Source organism: Chiloscyllium punctatum, chromosome 4, assembly GCF_047496795.1.
Source record: "Chiloscyllium punctatum isolate Juve2018m chromosome 4, sChiPun1.3, whole genome shotgun sequence".
Classification (NCBI taxonomy): domain Eukaryota; kingdom Metazoa; phylum Chordata; class Chondrichthyes; order Orectolobiformes; family Hemiscylliidae; genus Chiloscyllium; species Chiloscyllium punctatum.
In genome coordinates, this window is record NC_092742.1 from 68,420,518 (window position 1) to 68,442,978 (window position 22,461).

The following is a 22,461-nucleotide window of genomic DNA, read 5'->3' on the forward strand; positions in this document are numbered from 1 at the left end:
GAAAGATCCTAAGGGGAGGCAGGGTGGCTGTGGCTGGCGAGGGAAGGTAAGGACTGTATAAAGATAAAAGAGAAGTATTACATAGCAAAGATGAGCGGGAAACATTTAAAGAGGAGGATAACTAAAAAGGAAATACACAGAGAAAAATTGTAGTACGAAGGCAAACTGGCCAAAAATATAAAGGAGGATAAGAAAAGCTTTTAATGTATGTGAAAAGAAGAAAATGGTTAAGATTAAAATTGGGCACTTGAAGGCAGAGTGGTGAAGAAGAAAATGGCAGAAGAGTTGAATAGGTACTTTTGATCTGTCTTCACTGGGGAAGACACAAACAATCTCACAGATGTAATAGTGGCTGAAAGACCTAGTGTAATGGATGAACGAAAGGAAATTTATATTTGGCAGCAAATATAGACCAGTTAGCCTGACGTCAGTGATGGGAAAGATGCTGGAGTCAATTATAAAAGATGAAATTACGACTTATTTGGATAGCAGCAACAGGATAGGTCAGAGACAGCATGGATTTATGAAGGGTAAATCATGCTTGACTAATCTTCTGGACTTTTTTGAGGATGTGACTATGAAGATGAACAAGGGAGAGCCTGTGGATGTAGTGTACCTGGACTTTCAGAAAGCCCTTGAAAAAGTTCCATTTAGGAGATTAGTGAGCAAAGTTAGGGCACATGGTACTGGGGGCAAACTACTGACTTGGATTCAAAATTGGCTGGCTGACAGGAAGCAAAGAGTAGTAATAAATGGGTCACTTTCGAAATGGCAGGCAGTGACCAGTGGGGTACCACAAGGTTCGGTGCTGGGACCGCAGCTGTTTACAATATACAAAAATGATATAGATGAAGGTGCTAAAAGTAATGTTAGCACATTTGCTGATGACACAAAACTGGGTGGCAGGGTGAAATGTGAGGAGGACATTATGAGAATACAGGGTGACTTGGACAGGCTAGGTGAGTGGATGGATGCATGGCAGATGCAGTTTAATGTGGATAAATGTGTGGTTATCCATTTTGGTGGCGAGAACAGGAAGGCAGATTATTATCTAAAAGGAGTCAAGTTAGGTAAAGGGAAGTACAATGAGATCTAGGTGTTTTTGTGCATCAATCAATGAAAGTAAGCATGCAGGCACAGGAAGCAGTAAGAAAACTAATGGCATGCTGGCCTTCATAACAAGAAGAATTGAGTGGAGGAGCAAAGAGGTCCTTCTGCAGCTGTACAGGGCCCTGGTGAGACAGCACCTGGAGTATTGTGTGCAGTTTTGGTCTCCAAATTTGAGGAAGGACAGTCTAGCTATTGAGAAAATGCAGCATAGGTTCACGAGGTAAATTCCCGGAATGGCAGGACTATCATATCATAGAGTCATAGAGTCATAGAGATATAGAGATGTACAGCATGGAAACAGACCCTTCAGCCCAACCCGTCCATGCCGACCAGATATCCCAACCCAATCTAGTCCCACCTGCCAGCAGCCGGCCCATATCGCTCCAAACACTTCCTGTTTATATACCCATCCAAATGCCTCTTAAATGTTGCAATTGTACCAGCCTCCACCACATCCTCTGGCAGCTCATTCCATACACGTCAAACCTTCTGCGTGAAAAAGTTGCCCCTGAGGTCTCTTTTATATCTTTCTCACCCTAAACCTATGCCCTCTAGTTCTGGACTCGCCGACCCCAGGGAAAAGACTTTGTCTATTTATCCTATCCATGCCCCTCATAATTTTGTTAACCTCTATAAGGTCACCCCTCAGCCTCCGACGCTCCAGAGAAAACAGCCCCAGCCTGTTCAGCCTCTCCCTGTAGCTCAGATCCTTCAACCCTGGCAACATCCTTGTAAATCTTTTCTGAACCCTTTCAAGTTTCCCAACATCTTTCCCATAGGAAGGAGACCAGAATTGCACGCAATATTCTAACAGTGGGCTAACCAATGTCCTGTACAGCCGTAATATGACCTCCCAACCCCTGTACTCAATGTTCTGACCAATAAAGGAAAGCATACCAAACGCCTTCTTCACTATCCTATCGACCTGCGACTCCACTTTTAAGGAGCTATGAACCTGCACTTTGTTCAGCAAAACTCCCTAGGACCTTACCATTAATTGTATTAGTCCTGCTAAGATTTGTTTCGCATTTACCTGAATTAAACTCCATGTGCCACTTCTCAGCCCATTGGCCCATCTGGTCCAGATCCTCTTGTAATCTGAGGAAACCCTCTTCGCTGACCACTATACCTCCAATTTTGGTGTCATCTGCAAACTTACTAACTGTACCTCTTATGCTTGCGTCCAAATCATTTATGTAAATGACAAAAAATAGAGGGCCCAACACTGATTCTTGTGGCACTCCACTGGTCACAGGCCTCCAGTCTGAAAAACAACCCTCCACCACCACCCTCTTTCTTCTACCTTTGAGCCAGTTTGGTATCCAAATGGCTAGTTCTCCCTGTATTCCATAAGATCTAACCTTGCTAATCAATCTCCCATGGGGAACCTTGTCAAACGCCTTACTGAAGTCCATATAGATAAAATCTACTGCTCTGTCCTCATCAATCTTCTTTGTTACTTCTTCAAAAAACTCAATTAAGTTTGTGATACATGATTTGCCACGCACAAAGCCATGTTGACTATTCCGAATCAGTCCTTGCCTTTCCAAATATGTGTACGTCCTGTCCCTCAAGATTCTCTCCAACAATTGCCCACCACCGAGGTCAAGTTCACCGGTCTGTAGTTTCCTGGCATGTCTTTACCGCCCTTCTTAAACAGTGGCACCACGTTTGCCAACCTCCAGTCTTCCGGCACCTCATCTGTGACTATCGATGATATAAGAGGCCCAGCAATCACTTCTTGAGCTTCCCACAGAGTTCTCGGGTGCACCTGATCAGGTTCTGGGAATTTATCCACTTTTAACTGTTTCAAGACATCCATCACTTCCTCCTCTGTAATCTGGACGTTTTGCAAGATGTCACCATCTATTTCCCTACAGTCTATATCTTCCATATCCTTTTCCACAGTAAATACTGATGCAAAATATTCATTTAGTATCTCCCCCATTTTATGTGGCTCCACACAAAGGCCACCTTGTTGATTTTTGAGGGGCCCTATTCTCTCCCTAGTTATCCTTTTGTCCTTAATATATATGTCAAAACCCTTTGGATTCTCCTTAATTCCATTTGCCAAAGCTATCTCTTGTCCCCGTTTTGCCCTTCTGATTTCCCTCTTCAGTATACTCCTACTTTCTTTATACTCTTTTAAGGATTCACTCGATCTATCCTGTCTATACCTGACATATGCTTCCTTCTTTTTCTTAACCAAACACTTAATTTCTTTAGTCATCCAGCACTCGCTATACCTACCAGCCTTCCCTTTCACCCTGACAGGAATATACTTTCTCTGGATTCCTGTTATCTCATTTCTGAAGGCTTCCCATTTTCCAGCCGTCCTTTACCTAAGAACATCTGCCTCCAATCAGCTTTCGAAATTTCTTGCCTAATACCGCCAAAATGAGCCTTTCTCCAATTTAGAACTTCAACTTTTAAATCTGGTCTATCCTTTTCCATCACTATTTTAAAATGAATAGAATTATGGTCGCTGGCCCCAAAGTGCTCCCCCACTGACACCTCAGTCACCTGCCCTGCCTTATTTCCCAAGAGTAGGTCAAGGTTTGCACCTTCTCTCGTAGGTACGTGCACATACTAAATCAGAAAATTGTCTTGTACACACTTAAGAAATTCTTCTCCATCTAAACTTTAAACACAATGGCAGTCCCAGTCGATGTTTGGAAAGTTAAAATCCCCTACCATAACGACCCTATTATTCTTACAGATAGCTGAGATCTCCTCACAAGTTTGTTTCTCATTTCCCTCTGATTATCGGGGGGGTCTATAATACAATCCCAATAAGGTGACCATCCTTTTCTTATTTCTCAGTTTCACCCAAATAACTTCCCTGGATGTATTTCCGGGAATATCCTCCCTCAGCACAGCTGTAATGCTATATCCCTTATCAAAAATGCTACTCCCCCTCCTCTCTTGCCTCCCTTTCTATCCTTCTTGTAGCATTTGTATCCTGGAACATTAAGCTGCCAGTCCTGCCCATCCCTGAGCCATGTTTCCGTAATTGCTATGATATCCCAGTCCCATGTTTCTAATCATGCCCTGAGTTTATCTGCCTTCCCTGTTAGGCCCCTTGCATTGAAATAAATGCAGTTTAATTTATCAGTCCTACCTTGTCCCTGTTTGACTCACTTCTGTTCTCAGCTGTACCCGTCTCAGATCTCTTTCCTCACTATCTCCCTGAGTCCCACACCCCCACCTTACTAGTTTAAATCCTCCCAAGCAGTTCTAGCAAATTTCCCTGCCAGTATATTAGTCCCCTTCCAATTTAGGTGCAATCCGTCCTTCTTGTACAGGTCACTTCTACCCCAAAAGAAATTCCAATGATCCAAAAATGTGAATCCTTCTCCCATACACCAGCTCCTCAGCCATGCATTCATCTGCTCTGTCCTCCTATTCCTGCCCTCACTAGCTTGTAGCACTGGGAGTAATCCAGATATTACTACCCTTAAAAACCTCCTTTTTAAATTTCTGCCTAACTTTCTGTAATCTCCCTTCAGAGTCTCAACCTTTTCCCTTCCTATATCATTGGTTCCAATGTGGACAATTACCTCTTGCTGGCCCCTCACCCCCGTGAGAACATTCTGCACCCTCTCTGAGACATCCTTGATCCTGGCACCAGGGAAACAACACACCATTCTGCTTTTTCTCTGCTGGCCACAGAAACGTATGTCTGTACCTCTGACTACAGAATCCCCTGATCTCTTGGAAGCTGACATACCCCTCATTGCATTACAGCCAGTCTCAATACCAGAAACCTAGCTGTTCGTGCTACGTTCCCCTGAGAATCTATCACCCCCTACATTTTCCAAAACAGCATACCTGTTTGAAATGGGTATATCCATAAAAGACTCCTGCCCTAGGTGCTGACCTCTCTCACCCTTCCTGGAGTTAACCCATCTACGTGACTGTATCTGAGACCTTCCCCCCTTCCTATAACTGCCATCATCATATACTGTTGCCGGTGCAAATTCCTCATCGCTTCTATCTGTCTCTCCAACCGATCCACTCGATCTGATAAGATTCGCATTCAACAGCATGTATAGCAGATATAATCCGCAGTAACCCTTAAACTCTCTTTAAACTCCCACTTCTGACAAGAAGCACATATCACTGCAAAGGCTATTTTTTGCTCCTTCACAATCTACAGACCCAGAAAATAAAACCATCTTATTCCTCTCCAAAAAAACAGCCCCAGGTTAAATTAATAGCTATGGCTTATATTTTAAGTTTCATCAAGAGACTTATCTCCAAAAACATAATCAAGAAAGAATCCACTGTACCCACTACTACAGCCTTTCTCTTGGACAGACTTAACACAACAATTAACTTATTTGATTCTGTGCTGTGAACTTCGCCCAACAGTTCCTCCAAGACTAGATGTGAATTTCACTGTTTGTTAATTTTCCCAGATGCACTCCGATGTCCAGCGATACACGAATTCAAACAGCAAAGGCAGTAACTGTGCAGGTTCTCTCTCTCTCTTTGTCTCTCCTGCACTGTCTTCACCATGTGCTTCCTTTGTCTGTTCTTCTCCCTTTTAAACTGCTGTTGTTTTGACTTTTATTTTCCAAAGTTCCAAAACAATGCAATATGTTGAAAGATTGGAGTGACTGGACTTGTATATACTTGAGCTTAGAAGGTTGAGATGGGATCTGATTGTAACGCAAAGGATTATTAAAGGATTGAATAATCTGAAGGCAGGAAGCATGTTTCTACTGATGGGTGAGTCCAGAACCAGGGCACACAGTTTAAAAATAAAAATTTAGGACAGAGTTGAGGAGAAAAGTCTTCACCCAGAGAGAGTGGTGGATATAGGGAATGCTTTGCCCCAGAAGGCAGTGGAGGCCAAGTCTCTGGATAGGTTCAAGAAAGAGATGGATAGGACTCTTAAAAATAATGGAATCAAGGGTTTTGGGGATAAGGCAGGAACAGGATACTGGTTGCGAATGATCAGCCATGATCATAATGAATGGTGGTGCTGCTTGATGGGCCAAATGGCCTACTCCTGCATCTATTGTCTATTGTCAATTGAAGTGACAAGGGCAGCAGAATTAGCAGATGAATGCATTTTGGTGGATAAGACAAGAGTCTGGCCAGAAATTTGTGAGGGATAGAAGTTGGGAGAAGGGGAGATCCTACACTATGAGAGAAAGAGTAGAGAACACTGGTAAGAGTTTATGACAGGTTAAAAAAGAAGCCCAAGAGCGTGGAAAGGAGGTGAAAGGCCTCAGGTGTTTTCACTGTAATGGACTGGACACAAAAAATTACAGTGCCAGTGGTTTCAGAAAGGCACTGGGAAAAGGTTTTCACTGCGAGAAGATGGGACATGTAAAGTCACAGTGCTGGTCATTAAAGAAAGGCACTGCATTAAAAGAAACTGAGCCAGTGGCATTAGTGAAAGTAGTAAAGGAACCCCAAGAAAAGCCAAGGAGCTGCAGGAGAGTGCACAGCCTAGGCAGGGGCTGGGTATGGAGTTAGTACCTGATCTCTATAAAGAATTCATCTCTGTAGGTAAAGTTTACTCAGAAAGAACAGTGGGAGAAGGGCAAGAAGTTACAATTTTGAGAGATACAGGATCTAACCGGTCGCTGATAGTAAGAGATGAGCGAATGTGCACTCTTTCTGATCTGTTACCCGAGAGTGTGGTAATTTGTGTGATAGATGAACAGATATTCAGCATTCCCCTGTGTAAGGTCAGATTGGAGTGCCAACTCAAGACTCGGGAAGTAATATTGGGAGTGATTAACAGACTGTCAGTTCCAGGAATCCAGTTTTTTTATTGGGAATGATTTAGCAGGGTCCAAGGTGGGAATTCACCCCTTCTTCTTCTGGAGAAGTCCAAAGAAGACCACGAAACTGAGAAGATAAAACAGGAATATCCTGATATTTTGCCAGACTTTGTAGTAACAAAATCCCACTATCATAAGTCACAGCACGAAGCGAAATCCAAAGAGAAAGATGAAGGTGTTGAAGTTCACTTAGTGAACACCCGGTTTGACATAATGGTGCAGGAAAAACCTGAACAGGCAAAGGGTCAGACAGAAGTGTTTAGTCCTGAAAGGCTAAGGAATTTGCAACAGAAAGACAAGACGATAAACGATATATTTATATGGATGCATACTCGGAAAAGGAGGCAGAGGATATTCCAGAGGGTTATTATCTGAAAGATAGAAACTTCAGACTGAAATGGAGACCACGGCAGGTTAGTGCAGAGGAGAAATGAGCCGGAGTGCACCAGATTGTGTTGCTGATAGCATACAGACAGAAAGTGCTCGGGTAGCACATAAACTACGTGTAACAACGTCATCTAGGGGTACAAAAGACTCAGGCTAAGGTATGAAATATCTTTATTGGCTTTGAATGCACAAGGATGTGGTTAGAGTTTGCTAATGATAGGTAGGCCATAAGCAGTAATAAAACCAGCACCTTTGTTGTCAATTCCCACATTTGAAGAACCTTTCATATGGGTTATAAATGAATGTGTACGTCCCCTTCACAGAACTAGAAGAGAGAAGGAACTGAAGAAACAGTTGTTATTTACTGCCCTGCAGAGTGAGGAATCAAATCCTGATGTTGTGGATTTTGATGTGCCTAAAAAAAATGAATAAGTCCTGGGGGACTGTGATAGGTTAGTAAACTATCTGTCTCAGGAGCATAGAATGCAATTGAAAGGTTTATTACCGCAGTATAAGAACATATGTAAGAATCAGATGGGGAGGACTAGTGCTATTGTATACGAAGTAGACATAGGGAATACTGCTCCGATAAAACAACAGCCCTATCAGCTTAATCCCTTCAAAGCCAGACAGGTCCAGAAGGAGGTGGAGGCCATGGTCAACAAGGATATCATCAAACTGAGCTAGAGCGAGTGGAGTTCACCAATTGTCTTCGTTCCCAAACCGAATGAGACTAAACAATTTTGCGTGGATTATGAGAAGGTCAATGCCATTACAAAATTGGACTCATATCCAACTCTGAGATTGGAAGACTGTATTGAGAAAGTTGGAAAAGCCAGTGACATCATCAAGTTGGACTTACCATATGTTTACTGGCGGGTACCTTCATCAGAGACGGCAAAAGAAATTTCTGCATTTGTAACCCCAAATGGGCTACGTCAATTCAAAGTGATACCCTTTGGAAGGAAGAACGCATCTGCCACATTCCAAAGACTCATGAACAGAATTGTGGTTGGGTTAACAAACTGTGCAGTCTATTTGGACGATGTAGTGACCTTTAGTAAGTCCTGCCTAGATCACATGAGACAATTGGCAGAGCTCTTTGAATGACTGCGAGAAGCAAAACTGGTGATAAACTTAAATAAAACTGAATTCGTGAAAGCAGAGGTGAAGTTCTTGGGACATAACATCAGCCATGGAACGTTGACCTCATGGAATGCAAGGATGATGACCATCAAGGAATTTCTACAACCAACCTCAAAGAAAGCGGTACTTCAATTCTTGGGAATAAGTGGATTCTATTGGAAGATTGTTCCAAGTTTCAGAAGTGTAGTAGCACCGTTAACTGATTTGCTGAAGAACAATGCAAAGTTTTGGTGGACAGAACAATGCCAGGAGGCATTCGACCATTTGAAAGCAATATTAACCACTACACTAGTTTTAGCTGTACCAAACTTTCCAAATACTTTAAAAGTTGTCAACGATGCTAGTGACATAGGAGTCGGAGCTAGAAGGAGTGTAGTGCTACAGGAAGATAATGTTGGACTTGAATTGCCAGTTCGTTACTTTTTGAAGAAACTCAAGATTCACCAGAGGAAATACTCCATGATAGAAAAACAAAACTATTAAGTTTGGTACTGACTTACAACATTTTCATGTGTATGTCACGAAAAATGTGTTGGACACAGTTGTGTACACAGATCACAACCCTCTTACATTCTTGGAATACTTTAAAGACAAGAATATGAGACTGTTTCAGTGGAATCCTATGTTACAGACTTTTAATTTACATATTGTATATGTTGCGGGTTGTAAGAATATAATCACAGATGTCTTATCGCAGATTTAACTGATAAAGTATAAATAGGATGGTATCTGTTCAATGTTATATTTATTTGGGCAGAGGTTAAGATTAACTTAGGTTAAAGTCATATCTACGTCATGATATTGCGGTTAAGGAATAGAAAAAACATGAAACTATCTTTTCACTATGATGGTTCATTTTTTTCTTAAGAGCGGAGATGTTATGAAGGTGTACAGGTGTACTGTACTTTTAAGAGATTTGAAAAGTTAGCAAGGACTGACAAAGCACAGAGAGCTCTGAACAAGGTAACAATGCAACATTTGGTCAAAACAAATAGCAGCAGATGGGTTGCCATGAAACAAAAACAAATTCAACTTCGGCTAATCAGTTTAAATTATGACCCAAGATATCAAAATCCAATCAAATTTGAATTTAGTATTTTTATAATATTAAAACCAATGAAACAATCCAATGTTTTGGGGTATAAAACAGAACATTTTGAACAGTTGGGGGACAAGTGACAAAAGGAGAAAGTGAGGACTGCAGATGTTGGAGATCAGAGCTAAAAATGTGTTGCTGGAAAAGCGCAGCAGGTCAGGCAGCATCCAAGGAGCAGGAGAATCGATGTTTCGGGCATGAGCCCTTCCTCACTTCCTGAAGAAGGGCTCATGCCCAAAACGTCGATTCTCCTGCTCCTTGGATGCTGCTTGACCTGCTGCGCTTTTCCAGCAACACATTTTCAGGACAACTGACAAAAACCAACAAATGTAGCCTGCTAGCTGAAGAGATCTCTGAAAGGTACCTGTCTGTAGGGAGTTTATACAGCAGATCATCAAGGCCAACCTGGAGAGAATCTACAAACGAGAATCGGCAAAGCCGACTGGCTTTGAAACGCGATATTTTTTGTAAGTCTTAAATCGAGACTTTTTTATCGGGCCAGTATTGTAGAGTGAGAGGTAGGAGATAGATTTAAAAGAAAGGAGCTGTAAATAGCTGTTGTTTTAATGTTCTCTGTTGGACTTAAGTAATAAAATTGTTAACTTTTACTTTAGGTAGTGACCTCTGGGATAGTTCTTTGCCTCTTGAATTTTAGCAAATTACAGCACGAAATGAATCTTTTCTGTGTGGCCGGTTTAATTGGCAAAAGTACCAGAGGCGTAACTTTTTCATGCAAAGGGTGGTGCACGTATGGAACAAGCTGCTAGAGGAAGTAGTGGATGTGGATACAATTACAACATTTAAAAGCCATCTGGACTGGTACATGAATCGGAAGAGTTTAGAGGGATATGGGCCAGGTGCACGCAGGTAGGACTAGATTGGGTTGGGATATCTGGTTGGCACGGATGAGTTGGACTGAAGGGGCTATTTCCATGCTGTACATCTCTATGACTCTATGACTATTCCAGGGAACATCTTTGCGACACACGCACAAAACAACCCCAAACAACCACTTCAACTCCTCCTCCCACTCTGCCAAGGACATGAAAGCCCTGGACCTCCTCCACCGCTAAATCCAAGCCACCCTCATCTTCCACCTTGGGACCCTTCAACTACACGGCATCAATGTCAACGTCACCAGTTTCTTACCTCCTCTCCCCTTACCTCATCCCAGATCCAATCCTCCAACTTGGCACGATCTGCCTGAACTGTCTAACCCATCCATCTTCCTTCCCTTCTATCCGCTCCACCCTCCGTTCTGACTGACCACTATCATCCCACCACCTGCATCTATCTACTGCATTCCCAGCTACCTTTCCCCAATCCTCCTCATTCCCATTTGTCTCTCAGCACCCTTTTCCCCCCACATTTCTGATGAAGGGCTTATGCCCGAAAGTTTGACTCTCCTGCTCCTCAGATGCTGCCTAACCTGCTGTGCTTTTCCCGCTCCACACTTTTTGACTCTGATCTCTAGCACCTGCAGTCCTCGCTTTCTCCTTTAGAGACTGGTAGGCACAAAAGGATGCATCAATACCCTGAATAAAGCATGATTTTTATCAGTTTCTGTTCGGTTTTGTAAGTTTCCTCTGTTCAGATGATTTGCTTTTGTTACTGTTGTGATTGGAACCAAGTGGACCTTGTTGACTACAAGGTTCTTGATTGTGGTTGTTAATCTGGGCCAATCAGGAAATCCTTAGCTGACCAATACAGCCAGGAGATTAGAATCTCCTTCGAAGGAAAAAAATATATATAACCATAAGATTTAGAATCTCCTCAGTTCATGGTACTAACTCTGAGCTGGCTGGCCACACCCAGTGTACGAGGGGAAAGAGTTCTCTGGACTCGGAGACATTGTCTTCCTTTTCTTCTTTGTTTTTTTGTGTTCTTTTGTTTAAAATAAACAAAAGAAAACAAATTTAACCAAGAGATCAGATTTTCCAAATTCAGGGGACTGAATCCGAGCTAAAAAAATGCCTTATCAGCAGATTAGAATCTCCTCAGAAAAATAATGTAACTAGGAGATTAGAATCTCCTCAGTTGAGGACTAACTCCGAGCTGGCTGGCTACAGCCAGGGTATTGTGTACGAGTAAATAAAGGGTGACTTGGTGACAGGACCTGGCCTCTGTGAAAACATGAAGAAAAATATAACCACGAGATTAGAATCTCCTAGTTCAGGAGACTGAATCAGAGCTTCAAAAAAGGCATAACCAGGATATTAGAATCTCCTCAGGTAAGGACTCACTTCAAGCTGGCTAGCCAAACAGCCAGTGTACTGTTGTTGGTTTCTGGTAACTGATTCCTGAACTGGTTGATCTACACAGTCAGTACGTTACTGTTGTTTTGTAGTTCGCACCAGGGAACTGTTGTTTCACTGGCGGGTTGTAGCCTGTGCATTAATCTCCTTGTTTTTTGAGCAAGGACAATGCTGACTCTGTGGCAGGGCTTAGACCTTGCACTCTGGTTTATATTATCTGCACTTTTTTGCATGTATTTTCACTTTTTGGTGTTTGGGCTGAGCCCCTGTGATTCAACTGCACTTTTATAATGAACTGTATCTGTGTGAGTTGGCCTGGGCCTCTGTGCATGGATCAGGCCTCTGTAGAGACTGAATACCTGTGTATGTGCTGTGGGGTGTGCATTTGCTGGCTTCAAAGAGTGGACTCTGCCTTTGGGTGTGGACTTCGTTTCTGGTCATGGATTCTGCATACTGGAATGGACACTGTTTTTGGTAATGGACTCCGCTGATTTGCTGGTTGGTTTTCTCACCTGCACTGTCTTGTTTGTCCCTGGGTCTGGCAGGCCTTACTGTGAGCCGGAAGGTTCATAATCATTCCAAAAGCTGTCACCCCAAGAGCTGGAGGGCAGGTAGGCCATCCCATGAACCTGTCCTGAGAGCCAGAAGATGGGTAGGCCACCCTGTATGCTGTCCTCCTGAGGAACGAGAGGCACAGGATGTCCTAAGCGTGGCCAGAAGGCGTGTCGGGGTGGACCGAGAGCCAGGAAGTGATTAGGGGTGGTCCAAGGGCTGGAAGGTGTGAGCACCAAAGGAGGCATAGAGATCAGGTGTCCTAGAGGTAGCCAGAAGGTGCGTCGGGGCAGTCCATAGGCTGTGTCGAGATGGGCAAGAATCAAATGGTGCAAAGGAGTGGACTGAGAACTGGAAGATGGGTAGGCAGTCCTCAGTGCAGTCGCCCCAGGTTGTGGGGGGTTGGGGTAGAGGGGAGATGGGACAGGCCGTCCTTGAGGTGGATGGAAGGTGTGTCATGGCAGACCGAGAGCTGGAAGGTGGGTAGGCAGTCCTTAGTGCTTTCATGTCCCCAGGTGGGCGAGGGAGGGAAGGGAATGGGATGGGACAGGCTGCTTTTGAGGTGGCCGGTAGGTGTGTCAAGGCAGACCAAGAGCCTGAAGAGGCATGGGGTGGACTGACAACCGGAAGGGGCTTGGGGTGGGCTACTTTGTGGCCGGAAGTTGAGGTGGCCGGGTGGGTTTGCTGGGTTGTCAGGGGTGTTTGTGTTATATGCACTGTGTTATTGTTCAATTGATCGGACTGTTTTCTTTTTGATAAAGTAAGGTGGGATTTGGGGTTTGTCCACATTTCCCTATGAACTGGTTGTACAGTGGTGTTTGGGAGTTTGGCCTTGCTGCCACTTTCCCCTGTAAATTGCTGTTTCTTGTAAACTGCTGCTTACTGGTCATTGCTGATTGTTTGTTTGTATTTCGTACAGTTTAAGAAAGAAAAATATAACCAGGAGATTTAGAATCTCCTCAGTTTAAGGGACTGACTCTGAGCTGGCTGGCTATGGGAAAATGTTCCCTGGACTAAGAGACATTGCCTTCCTCTTCTTCTTTGCTTTTGTGTTTTTTGTTAAAAAAAGAAAACAATATAACCAGGAGATTAGAATCTCCTAGTTGAAGGGACTGACTCCAAGCTAACAAGAAGTGTTACCAGGAGATTAGAATTTCCTCAGAAAAATAAATATAATCAGGAGTTTAGTGTCTCCTCATTTGAGGACTGACTCCGAACCAGCTGGCTATAGTCAGGGTACTAAGCACTAGTAATTAAAGGATGACTGTGACAGGATCTGGCCTCTGTGAAAAAAAGAAAAATATAACCAGGAGATTAGAATCTCCTCAGTTGAGGACTGACTGAGCTGGCTGGCCACAGCCAGTGTGTTATTGCTTTCCTTTGGTAACTGATTCCTGAACTGGTTGATCTACACAACCTGTATGTTATTGTTGTATGTTTTGAGACCTGATTCTGAACTGCTGGTTACACAGGCAGTTTGTTCCTGTTGTTTTTTAATAACTGATTCCTGAACTGACTGATCTACACAACCAGTGTGATACTGTTATTCTTTTTTGAGGACTGATTTCTGAGCTGGCTGATCTACACAGCTAGTGTATATAAAAAAAGAAAAAAAACAACCAGGAGATTAGAATCTCCTCAGTTGAGGAGTGACTCCAAGCTAACTGGCCACAGCCAATGTACTGTGCCTAGTACATAAAGGGTGACTTGGTGACAGAAAACAGCCTCTGTGCAGTTATTTCAGTTACAATCATCAGCACGTCTAACCAGATTAATGTTCTGTGAAAGAGTGGAAAGGAGGATTAGTGGGCACACTGTAGACCACCAACAAGCTGCAGATAGTTTATTCTGCAAACCTGCAGCAGATAGCATGTACCAAACTCTTGACTTCTATAGATGCATGGTTTGTTCCTTCATTGTTGGGTCAAAAACCTGGAGCATTCTAACAGCATGGTGGTTGCATGTACATTAAATGAATGGCAGCAGCAGCTCAAAGGCACTGCTATCTATCACCTTTTCAAGGTCAATTTGGAATGAGAGTGATGCTTGTTTTCCTGAAAAAAAATGAAGTGCGAAAACACAATTCAATCAATCTTTTCTGATCCTTGTTATTCCTCATTTTAATCCATACTGATTCTACTCAGTGATCACGATTCTTTCTAATACTTATTAGGGCTTTATTCAGAGGGCTAGTTTTCCTACTATTTTCCTCCTTATCTATTGTCCTTCTATCCTGGAAAGTTTATTTTGCAAACTTAGTCGCTTTGCAACCATGGTGATTATGGAAGAGTTCCATATTGGAGCCAATGCCTCATAAAATGTCGTACACAACAATTTGAGTCATCCATTTGGTTTTCTAAAGTACTTGACCCTATGCCAAATGGAATGTGGTTTTTAAAAAAAAAATCCAGCATTTATTAACTTTGATCCCAGCATAGATCTACTGATAGGATAGTGGTTAGTGCAGCAGCAAAGTCAGGCGTTGCATGCCAGGACCATGTAGAAGCTTGACAAACCTAATGATTTGGGGAATTGCTCATGAAGTTTAAATTGCTGATGACCATTTACCTAGCTTCTGGAGTCCACTGGAAAATGTCTCCAGTGCTGACTTAGTGTTGGACTCTTTGACTGGTTCTAATTTAATTACTTTATTGGTTTAGAAAAGTTAATTTCAAACTCCACGCTAACACTGGTCTACTTAAAATAGCTTAGCAGCCACAAAAATAGAACAACAAAAAGAGGTGCACCTTTTCCTTCCTCTGCACCAAATTACATCTTTTATCAGTTTATCACTTTGTTTATGAGGCATCAGTTCTCTGATCATTCTATATTCCCCTGTCTCCCAAACTGTTGTTAGCCACAAATTTAGAAATTGTAATTTTCATTCCAAAGTCTAAAAAATTTATTAAAATTGAACAATATTGGTCGCAGCACTGATCCTTGTGGAGTTCAGTTTTCACCTTTTGCCTCTCTGGATTGTTACTTTTTAACCCACACTTTTTGCTTGGAAAAGATTCAACTCCCACATTTAATCCACCAAACTTTACCCAAACCTACTTGGCTGTCATTTTGTATTATCTTCCTTGTCCACACAGACCAATAAAAAAGATTGCAAGCAACATGCCTAATTTCTGCTCAATTTGGACCATCCAATGTGGAAGGATGGAGGCAGCATTCTAACGCTTGGTTCAATTGGGATAACTGACCGGTTGCATAATACAATTGGAAAGAAAACTATAAGGAGCAGATATGCATGCTCTAGTTAGATAACTGTCAGGCTCGGGTTTCTAATGGGGAAGGAGGCATGGCAAGTCCAATAATCTTGCATGTGATGGAGAACCCTTGTTTCAGTTCAGATGCAGGGTATTTGGTTCCCATTGGTCTCTTGATCATCCATTGTCCATCCACCACCTGTTTGACATTATGAGGTCTCAGCCACGTTTTTCATCAGCATTTTCTATCTTTACTTTTGTTAATTAAAGCATGTTCCTATAAGCTTTCTTCTCTTCCACTTTTAAAAGAAAACAGAAATTTACCTTTGAAAGAAAAGAAATCATGAATGGATTGCATAATTCCTTGAAAATACACCTCTGATTTGTATGGCACCTCCACACCATGATCTGTATGAGAGTATTATAATGGAATATGTACTCTTTAGTGTACTAGTCTGAGTTTGATAACTTTAAGCATTGTTTAGTACTTCAAATTCCAGAAGGAATCTAATCTAATCTAATCTAAGTACCATACCCAAGTTTAAGTTTACACACAGTACAAAAAATCTAAGCCTAAAAAAATTCTTACTGTGTATTTCACACAATACATTGACAACTGAAACAAAATTCATCTCTTACATTTCTAACCATCAATATATATTTTGGTAAAAACAAAAAGATCTTAAATATTCACAACATAAAGAAACATACTACCATGAAGGTTGATGCACAAATGTATACTGGAAAATTCCACCAATATATACAAATGTAAATGTTGAGAGAAAACGTAACTATTTGGAATTTTATAGTTGATGCCAAAAAGCTTTCGACAAAGGTTGAGATATTAGGAAAAACTGATGATTGCAAAAGAACTAAACATAAAGCAAACATACTTCTGTAACTAGAGACCACCATATTTACAGTTGTAGTACAGTAGTAGGAAATCAGTTCTACTGTTCTAATCTGAAATAATTTTCTTACCTTTCACAGATGTGTTAGGTGGGGGACCCTCCATTCTCAAATTCCAGGGGGGGTCACCTAGATTTGCAAAGTCCCTCATTTTCAAGTAACTAATGGTGAGGCGAATTATTGATGCTTTATCTAATTGGCTTGTGATGGCTGCAGGGAGAGGCAATAATTTTGCCAACTCATAGAACTCAAAGTTTTCTTTTCCACGGCGTGATCGAGCAGCATCTCGAGATTTCTCCTTTCGCAAGGCTTGTAAACTACGAGAAAAAAAATAGTTCAGTGCAGCAATAGTAAAATTAAAATTTGAATAGTTTTATAATTGTTAAAAAGTGTACATTTAGGCCAAATGCAAATTAAACATTTTGTTCAGTATTGTTCCCATTCTTCACTAAACCTTTTTATAACTAAGAGATATTCTCTGAATATAGTTTACATTAAGAAATTGTTCGAGGAAACAAAATTATTTTCAGATAAAATAAGATGCAAAACGAGGTGTCAAGGCTAAGGTGCATTGCTGCTTCGATAAAATATGAGACATTAGGATGTAGATTTGCTTTCATAATTCCAGTAGCAGCAATTTGCTAATCCCAATCCTATTATGATGCACTCAGTTGAAAGTTTGGTCTTTGCCACAGGAAAATTGAAGCACAAGAGAAATTCAAATAATTCTGCTTTACAATATTTTCAGTTACCTTTAGAAAAATGCATGACACGGGGAATTCAAAGAAATTTAAAGCAAATTGAAAAGAGAATGGTTTCACTTTGAAAGAAACACTTGAACTGACATATAGCATTCATTATCGGTGTAGCAAAATAATTTATACATTGTGATAAACTTTTCTATTCGGATCCCTTTTTCGTGCTAAGCAAGCCAGTGACCGACGACTGATTATAATTTTGGGACAGCTAGTTCCAAGAGTTGCGAGGTAGCAACATCTAATTTTGCCAAGCAAAAGGGAAGGAGCTCATTACAAGGTTTACAATTGGTCACTCAAATCAGTCAAGAGTTCAAAGGCTGGGAGTAAAGATGACCAAGACTCCATTCCGGGAGTATTATAGTTAGCTACACTTCACAATTAACCTTTCCAGCCTTCATGAAAAGAAATGTCTTTAACAGCTTGTTAAGAGTTTGTGCAGAAGAACTGCAGGGGTATGTAGTGTCGTATTATTGCAACACGATTATGTTCATTATAGACCTGTGAAGATTTAATTTCAGAATTTTCTTTCTGTATTACTGGGAGAAGGATCAAAGATAAAGAATATTAATGTTGTTTTGAAAAATGCGATCATTGTAAGATAACTAGATAAAAAATAAAATAGACTAGGTACTAAAGAAAGCATTTAGCATGCTTGCTGTCATTGTTCAAACCTTTGAGAATAGAAATTGGAATGTCATGATGAGGTTGAACAGGATGTTGGTGAGGCATATTCTGGAGTACTGTGTGCAATTATAATTGTCCTGCTATAGGAAAGACATTATTCAATTGGAAAGGATTTAGCAGAATGTTGCCCAAAAAGAAGGCTTGAGTTATTAAAATAGGCTGAGACTTTTTTCATTGGAATGTAGAAGGTTGAGGAGTGACCTTATCAAAGTTTATAAGATCATGAGGGTCATAGATAAGGTGAATAGCAATGGTCTTCTCCTTAGAATAGGGGAGTTCAAAACAAGGTGAGAGGAGAAAGATTTAAAAAGGACATGAGGAGCAACTTTTGTGAAATGAACTGCCAGAGAAAGTGATGGATGCAAGTACAGTTACAACATATAACAGATAGTTCAATAAGTGAATGAATAGGATAGGTTTGCAGGGATATGGGCCAAACACAGGCAGTGTGTCTAGTTTAGTTTGGGAACATGGTTGGTGTAAACTAGTTGGAATGAAAGGTCTGTTTCCATGCCGTATGACTCCATTACTCTAATTGTGTCTGGCATTCTCAACAAAAAATCAAGCCGTAGGATGGCTCTGTGCTATTGGAATTCAGGAATAGGTGGTAGGAATTGGTAGACAACTAAGGGTTAAGAATCAGGTTTGAAAAGCCATTCTAAGAGTTTCAAAAATTGTCAGATAACTGTTGAAGGAAGCTGTGAGAGGCTTGGAAAAAATCCTCAGAGCATTAATACAGTAGTAAAACTGAAAGTGGCATTTAAAAACTTTCACAAAATATTTGGTGGATGGAGTTAAGCAAAATCTGAGCTCAAGGAACAGCAGTGTTAGCTTAGTGAAGGTAGTTATTGGTGAAAAGCCAGAGTTATGCTTGTGAATGCATACTGGAATGCAGTTTTAGAGGCCAAGTGAACATAGACTCAAGAAAGGAGGGTGGACAGTAAGAACCACAGCATTTATTGATGTAGTCCGTGATGTAGCTTCTTTTGAGAGGGAGATTCAAATTCAGAATGCAGAAGTGAAATATTGTGATCCCTTGTGATGTTAAAAGAAATTTGATAGCTCACTGTGGTATTAAGATCTGGTGGGATAGGGTAACTCATGAGAAGAAATCAATGGGATCTATCTTGATCACATTTGTTATTTGATGTATGCTATGAGTGTTCAATCACAGTCTATCACCTATACTTACCATCTTAATTCTGCATGTTATGAAGTATTTGTCCAAGTATCATCGATTGTATCACTGTTTAAACATTGTGCAGGATAATTTTTTGTAGTTCAGAACTGTTGGTGCTTTATTCTCTGATTGTCCATTGGATATCACACTTTGCTTTAAAAATAAAAGTTACTAGTCCCTGGCTAGACTGTAACATAACAATTGTGGTTTGATCTGAGATCATTGTGTAATTTGGGAGCTTGTCTGGGATTTGAAATCCCTAGTCAAATATGAGTGCTAGAACTTGATAAGGTTAACATTTATAAGATTTTCACAGTGAATTTTACTATACATATTGAAAATGAAGTAGCTTTTTCAGGTGCTACAACTTTTCTGGAAAGAGGTTTTTATTCCTGAGTGATTTGCAAGATTAACCATGGCTAAGCTAACAGCATTAGAAGAAATTTGGAGTTGGAAATAAAAGCAACAGCTAAGAAATCAAAATTAGTTGAGGTTGTAACATAACATGTACATTTGAAAGAAGAGATTTTGTGGTCTAAAGAAACTGGCCCAGTCAATAATAGGATAGAGAATAAAAATAATGTTAGAAAACCAGTTTGTATTCACTTGCATTCAACAAATGATTTAAATATAAACTACTTAAAGTTTAACAGTAAACCAGTATGGTTAATAGGAATTCTTAAGGAGTCTTTGGAAATAATAGCACCAATGAAGGAAATAGATCTTAAAATTGTGATAATGGTGTACTATCAGAATAGTCAAGGAAATAGCATCATAACAACATTTATAAAGAAATTATTTATAATTTAACAACAGCTCACAGTCAGGAGAACTTTCCTCTTGGATACAGAATTTTTCACTAGAAACAGGTGACATTGAGCTAGTAATCCAGTATCTCAGATGTTCAGGGACCATAGGTTCAAGTCTTACCATGCAAATGGTGAAACTTGATGTCAACAAAAAAAATTTATAATGAAAAGCTAGCCTGATGGCAATCATGTAACCACTGTTAACTTTACAAAATCTCATCTAGTTCTCTAATGTCCTACAGAGTAAGAACATTTCTGTCCTAGAAAGAAATGTTGACACTTTATTTAAATATTTTCTGGCTCTTTGTGAAATATAAAACTAAATTTTCCGTTTTAATCACCCTTAATCAGTGATGGGCAAGAAACACTATCCTAGCAACATTCATGTCACATGATTGAATCAAAAAACTCTTTACCTTATGCCAATAAAATGCTGCACAATTATCAGAGCAGATGAGATAGCCAAAGCTGTCAATCAAGCATATTTTTCCCTTGGGATGAGGCTGATTCAGTAGACTAATGGATTTCTGGGCTCTCAGCTAAGAATGCATAATGATTCCTGGGTGTGGAGAGGTATATTCTACCATGTGGACATGGGAAGGACCATTTGAACTTACCTTTTAAATTTACTAGGAGTCCTTGAATAGCCGCCCTAATTTCCTGAAGGTTTCAGAGACCTTGGATGTACTTATCTCTGTTATGGTGCTGGTCATGTCAGGAATGCAGGGTGTGGGCTCATGACCTGAACCAGTCTGCAAATTTAAAAAAGTATTCCTCCAACTGAAGCACATGAGAATGGGATCAGAAATCCCAAAATTGGGAGTCAAAATTCATCCCCCACTCCCCTCAAACAACACCATTCAAACCACCACCAGCACTGTCATTTTTAAAGAACTCCCAACTCATCCTGAATCAGTGAAAAACCAGACCAGTACTTCATAAATCTACGGGACAATTTCATCTGTTCTTTTTCTCTGCAACTATGTTTACACTTTATAATTTAGACTTTTTATTTGATTTGCAAAAGTTGAGAAATTAAAGGAGAAAATTAAGCTTCTTTTTTCTTTCACAAAGAGACACTGAAAATATTTAAATGAAATCTCAAATCTTTACTATATAACCTATTTAAATGAATATGGCTGAAATAATCATCCTTTTTACTGAATATATTAAAAGCTTAAATAGACATTATTATACAGTATGTTATAAATAAATGTATCAATCATGTACATGTTACTACCCAGTCATAACTTTTAATCTTTTCCAAATAGGAAACATTTGAAGTAAAATGCTTCTGAAATTTCAGGACTCTTTTACTTCTTTTCACGAGAAATATCAGTAATGAAATCTGTCACAATAGTCATGCATTATGTAGAACGCACTTTTTTGCTCAGATGTAAATTTGCTCTAGATCACTGACGATGATGCAAACAATAGGTAGAATATTATTGTTGATTAGCCACACAAATATAGATTACAATGTGTTGTATTTGTTATGATCCATGTAGAGGACAATAACTTTTTAAAATCATGGGACATGAGTGTTGCCAGATAGGTCAGCATTTATTGCGCATCCCTGGCCCCAGTGAAGAGTCAACCACTATGGGTCTGGAGTTGCATATCAGCCAGACCAGGTAAAGATGGCAGTTTCCTTCCCTAAAGGACATTAGTGAATGAGATGTTTCTTTTCTTGACAATCAGCAATGGTTTCATAGTCATTGTTTGATTAAAATTTCTAGATTTTTATTGACTTCAACTTACAATATCTGGCATAGCAAGATTCAAACCCAGGTCTCCAGAACATTTCTGGATCTCTGGATTGATAGCCATTGCCTCCCCAGTTTGAATTTCCTGTATTAAACTGAAGGGATCAAAAGGAATTTAAGAAATTTCTGTAAAAACAAACAAAAGACATCATTGTCTAAACACCATCCAGTAAGCAACTTGAATTCTAAATGGCACAATAAATCCCCTACTTAACATTTAAAATGACTGAAAACTCCTCTCCATGATTATATGGTATTCTGACCTTGAAGTGAATTCTTCATTCTCCAAGAATCAGTCCAAAACAATTTTCAGCTCCCAATGGCTTGCTTTCTTTTTCAACCAGATAACTTTTAACTTCTAATCACCAAACTCACATTCAAGTTAATGGTTACCTGATGATTACTCTCTTGAGGCAAACCTTCCAGACTCATGAGAATCTTCAGAAACTTCAATCAGAGCACAAGCTCACATCCGCATTCAGTGAATTAAAAAACAGAGACTGATTGGCTCTATCGCACTCACTCTCTTTCTCAGATGTTTTCGAAGGCTGACCAATCAATGAAGTTTGGGATGTTTCAATAAACCTATAACCTGACTCGATAATAGCTTGTTCTGGATACTTATCCTCTCAGTGCCCATCTCCACAGTAACTTGAATTCACAAAGGTCTAGCATTTGATAGAAATAAGTTGCTATCCTGTAGGCCCCAACTTCATTCTCCTTCCATTCTATTCACTGTATGGATAAGCCATGAGGGTGGGTGGGTGTCATGAGGACCACAGTGCAGGTGTAGTCT

General features: G+C 40.4%; 1 protein-coding gene across 7 annotated transcripts in view; it reads right to left on the minus strand.

Annotated features, from left to right (window-relative positions):
- Positions 1-22,461, minus strand: part of npas3 (neuronal PAS domain protein 3) — a 1,321,930-nt gene that overhangs the window by 982,882 nt on the left and 316,587 nt on the right. For all 7 annotated transcript variants that reach the window (XM_072568956.1, XM_072568955.1, XM_072568959.1 and 4 more), the window contains one exon: positions 16,541-16,785. In XM_072568956.1, coding sequence (XP_072425057.1) covers positions 16,541-16,785 — 245 coding nt within the window. The remainder of the gene's footprint in view (positions 1-16,540; positions 16,786-22,461) is intronic.